The sequence below is a fragment of the Papaver somniferum genome, unplaced genomic scaffold (assembly GCF_003573695.1).
Source record: "Papaver somniferum cultivar HN1 unplaced genomic scaffold, ASM357369v1 unplaced-scaffold_135, whole genome shotgun sequence".
NCBI lineage: Eukaryota > Viridiplantae > Streptophyta > Magnoliopsida > Ranunculales > Papaveraceae > Papaver > Papaver somniferum.
Genome location: NW_020622713.1, coordinates 5,306,491 through 5,310,326, shown reverse-complemented (window position 1 = coordinate 5,310,326; position 3,836 = coordinate 5,306,491). Strand labels below are relative to the sequence as shown.

General features: G+C 33.5%; 1 protein-coding gene across 1 annotated transcript; it reads left to right on the top strand.

Annotated features, from left to right (window-relative positions):
* Nucleotides 1–1,745: 1,745 nt before the first annotated feature.
* Nucleotides 1,746–2,333, top strand: LOC113334026. The gene has a single exon (XM_026580376.1). It carries the CDS (start codon nucleotides 1,746–1,748, stop codon nucleotides 2,331–2,333), a length of 588 nt encoding a protein of 195 aa, XP_026436161.1.
* Nucleotides 2,334–3,836: the final 1,503 nt, after the last annotated feature.

The window sequence follows — 3,836 nt, the reverse complement described above, 5'->3', positions numbered from 1 at the left end:
CACAGGCTTATAATACCATGAGTTGGGAGTTTTTATATAGAGCTTTAATCAAATTTAGGTTTTCTTTTAAATTCTGCAACCGGATCATGGTTCTTCTTAACACTTCAAAGATTTCTATTATGCTAAATGGTGGACCTGTTGGTTTCTTTGGTGTGGGAAGAGGTCTTAAACAGGGTGATCCCCTTTCACCTATTCTCTTCATAATTGCTGAAGACATTGCAGAAAAATACATAAATTGGTTCATGACAAGAAAATTCAACCCATGGTGATAAGGAATGGTATTCATCCCACTCATTTGGTATTTGCTGATGATATTTTCTTGTTTTGTAATGGTGGTATGAGGAGCATTATTCATCTCAAAAGCTTACTAATGGAATACCAAGCTGCTTCTGGGAAAATTATAAATACTTGAAAAAACAGATGTTTTGTAGATGGTACTTCAAGTGTGAGAAAAATACAAACTGTTGATTTCTTCAATATGAATATTTCTCAGTTTTCTGACAAGTACCTGGGTGTGATGCTGGTCAAAGGTAAGATTAAATCTTCTAATATTTGGCATCTTGTAGAATATATGCAACAAAGATTATATACTTGGAGTGGAAGACTGTTGAGCTTTTAAACTAGACTCACATTAATTAAATATGTGCTATCGAGTATCCCTGTTTACAATATGTCCATTTATAAATGGACAAAAAATGTAGTGAATGCATGTGAAAGAATCATTAGAAACTATTTATGGTCAGGGAATGCTGAAGATAAGAAATGCAGTACTCTCAAATGGGAAAAATTTTGTACTTCAACAAAAGAAGGTGGTCTTTGTATAATTAGATTGGAAGACATGAATAAATCATTGCTTATGAAATTCCTACGAAAAATGCTACATTCTCAAGATGAGTGGGCCATGTTTTTTCTTCCTAAATGTACTGACAAGCATGGAAACTGGGTAACCTATTACAAGATATCCTCTGTTTGGCCTGGCATTAGATGGATCATTCAGGATTTTAATGAGTTCACTAGATGGATTGTTGGGGATGGCACTAATATTTCTCTTTGGCATGATAGATGGATTTATGAAGAACCTATTAGAAGTTTGCACCTTAATCACCCTATTATAACCCAAAATACTCATCAAACGGTGAGCAGTTTAATTGGAATGGGCAATGGTGCATTCCTGAAGATTTACTTCAATTCTTTCAAATTGATCAGCTCCCAGTTCTGAGAGATGGTGCAGATATGCTTATATGTTGTAATAGTCGCTCTAGTAATTTTACTGTTTCTGATGCCATTAGAAAAATAAGCTCTCCTCTGCCTAAACTTCACTGATATAAAAAAATTTGGAATTCTGCAGTACTTCCATATACTACAGTTAACATTTGGAAGATCACCAGAGAGGCCTGCTCAATTGATGAAAATCTAACAAAGAAAGGCTTTCACATGGTTTCTAGATGTTATATCTGCCACAATGATGTTGATTCTCTGAATAATATTCTATGGAATTGGAACTTCATTAAGTTATTATGGACATGGCTAAGAGGTATTTTCCACTTTCTTAACCCTCTTTCATTTGAAGATGTCCTTAAATTGAGTAAGCTGTCTAGCCCAATGATGAAAGAACTGTTGGCTATTTGTTCTTATACTCTTATGTTTGAAATCTGGTTTCTAAGGAATAATATCTATTTTGATGAAGACAAACCAAATGCCACTAAGATTAAAAATAAAATTATGAGAATTGATTGCAAGGGGGAATGAAAGGTGTTATGTGGGGAACTGATTATGAAAGACATATACTCCACTGCTTTCAAATACAATACAGTAAAGTGAAGAGAGTGAGAATTATTGAACTGTTATTATGTCTTCCATCTGATGATGAAATACTCATGTGTTGTGATGGTGCATCTAGAGGTAACCCAGGCCTTGCTGGATATGGTTTTATTTTTAGAAATAACTCAGGTGATTTTGTCTTTGCTGAATATGGAGGATTAGGAATAGTCACAAATTATATTGATGAATTCATAGCAAGTATAAGAGCGTTGGAATGGGAAGTGGAAAATCAATGGTTCAAAGTCATTCTTCAGTCTGATTCAAAAGATTGTATTACTTCACTGACATCCCACCAAATTCCTTGGTTCTTAATAGCAAGATGGCAAAGAATTGTGGCTGGTATGCTTTTAATATCTTACAGGCATGTTTATAGAGAGACTAACTTCTCTGCGGATCATTTTGCAAAGAAAGGTGTGCATCTTCAAAAAGGTCAGACATTGAACTACAAAGATAGACCAGCTTGTCTTACTCGCATGGAGACTCCTGATCAGTCTTACTACAAATTTGATTAGCCTTTCTTTTCTTGATTTTGTAGTTTTGTTTTGGCTTATTTCTTGTTTTCTTTTTTTGGATGGGCCTGCTTGTCTTGTACTTTAAACCTATGAGTTTTTAATATAGTTTGTTTGTTTGTTTTTTTTTTTTAAAAAAATCAGAAAACTAGACGACCTATTATTCCCAAGTAAAACATATTTTCTCAACACAGATTTTTTTTTATTGGCTCAACTTTATGCCAAATCCAAACTGAGCTTGAAACCTTCATTTGACTTAACCTTATTCCCAAACAGAATTGTACTTGTAACTTTATTGGCTTAGCTTAATTCCATACAAGCAATAGAACATATGCTCTTACACCACCCACATTTTTTCCTTAATGATATCCACATTGTCTTGCTCGAATTAAGCACTATGCGCATATTCTAATGAGACCAAGAACTTTAGAACATAAAGGATATCGAATGAGAACCATATGTCTCTTACCAAAGATTACTTTATGATCATATACACCTTACAAGAATAAGAGAATAATGATAAACAAGCTACAAACATCACTTCCACAATCACAATTCCACTGAAATTAAGATTCACACATCACACACATGCTTATTATCACTTTATACAGCTATGACATAAACCAAATAAATAGCATGTTAAATTAGCAAAGCAATAACATCTTAAACTCAAAAAAAGAAGATTGCGTATCATGGCAAATCACCTTTGGGCAGAAATTACGACATACAATAAGTCCTAATAAGTTTAAGAATAAATTCTCATATGAAAAACTTACACCCATATGAGACTTGATTCACATCAGATTTCATAAACACAAAACACCTTTGGGTAAGATTCGTATTTATAATTCCTGATTGAATCAAACAAACCACCACAATCATATATATTTTCATTAAAACACTTCCACGTGCTCTCAAAGTATCACTTTGGCAACACTTAGTCGAGTAATGAAAGTTACAAATTATTAAAAGTTACAATTTTTCAAAACTGAAAATTTCAGACTGCATACTTACAACAAAATCGTCATCTTGAGAACTGCAAAACTGCCACGTATGTGAATATACCTTTATTGTGATGCACAATCCTTCTACAACTGCTCTAATACTTGTTGTCCTTATTTTTCAATCCCACCACATCAAGTATGAAGTACCAAACCGCCGTATAGGAAGGACTATAACCTTAGATAATTAGCAATCTGAAACCTTAACAATCACCCTAACTTATGAATATTTAATAACTAGGTGAAATAGAAGTTGAATGTTGGAATTCCATCTCCAATAACACTATAATTAATACCTAACTATTCTATAAAACAACCTTTTGCCGAAATCATATTGTTAAAGCATAGCTCGGTTGAGCCCACCAAGCGTTGGTACGTCAGTTTGGTTGTCATATTTTAGTATGAAAACTCATTTAGAGTCGCTTGATTAAATACTAGAGTCAACTTAATTTAGGTTATACTAGAAATTCTAGGAATGTTGAGACGTAAAAGTATTACTCCGAAG

Excerpts from the sequence above, each read along its gene's own strand:
- LOC113334026 (XM_026580376.1), top strand. The coding sequence starts at position 1,746 with ATGAAAGGTGTTATGTGGGGAACTGATTATGAAAGACATATACTCCAC.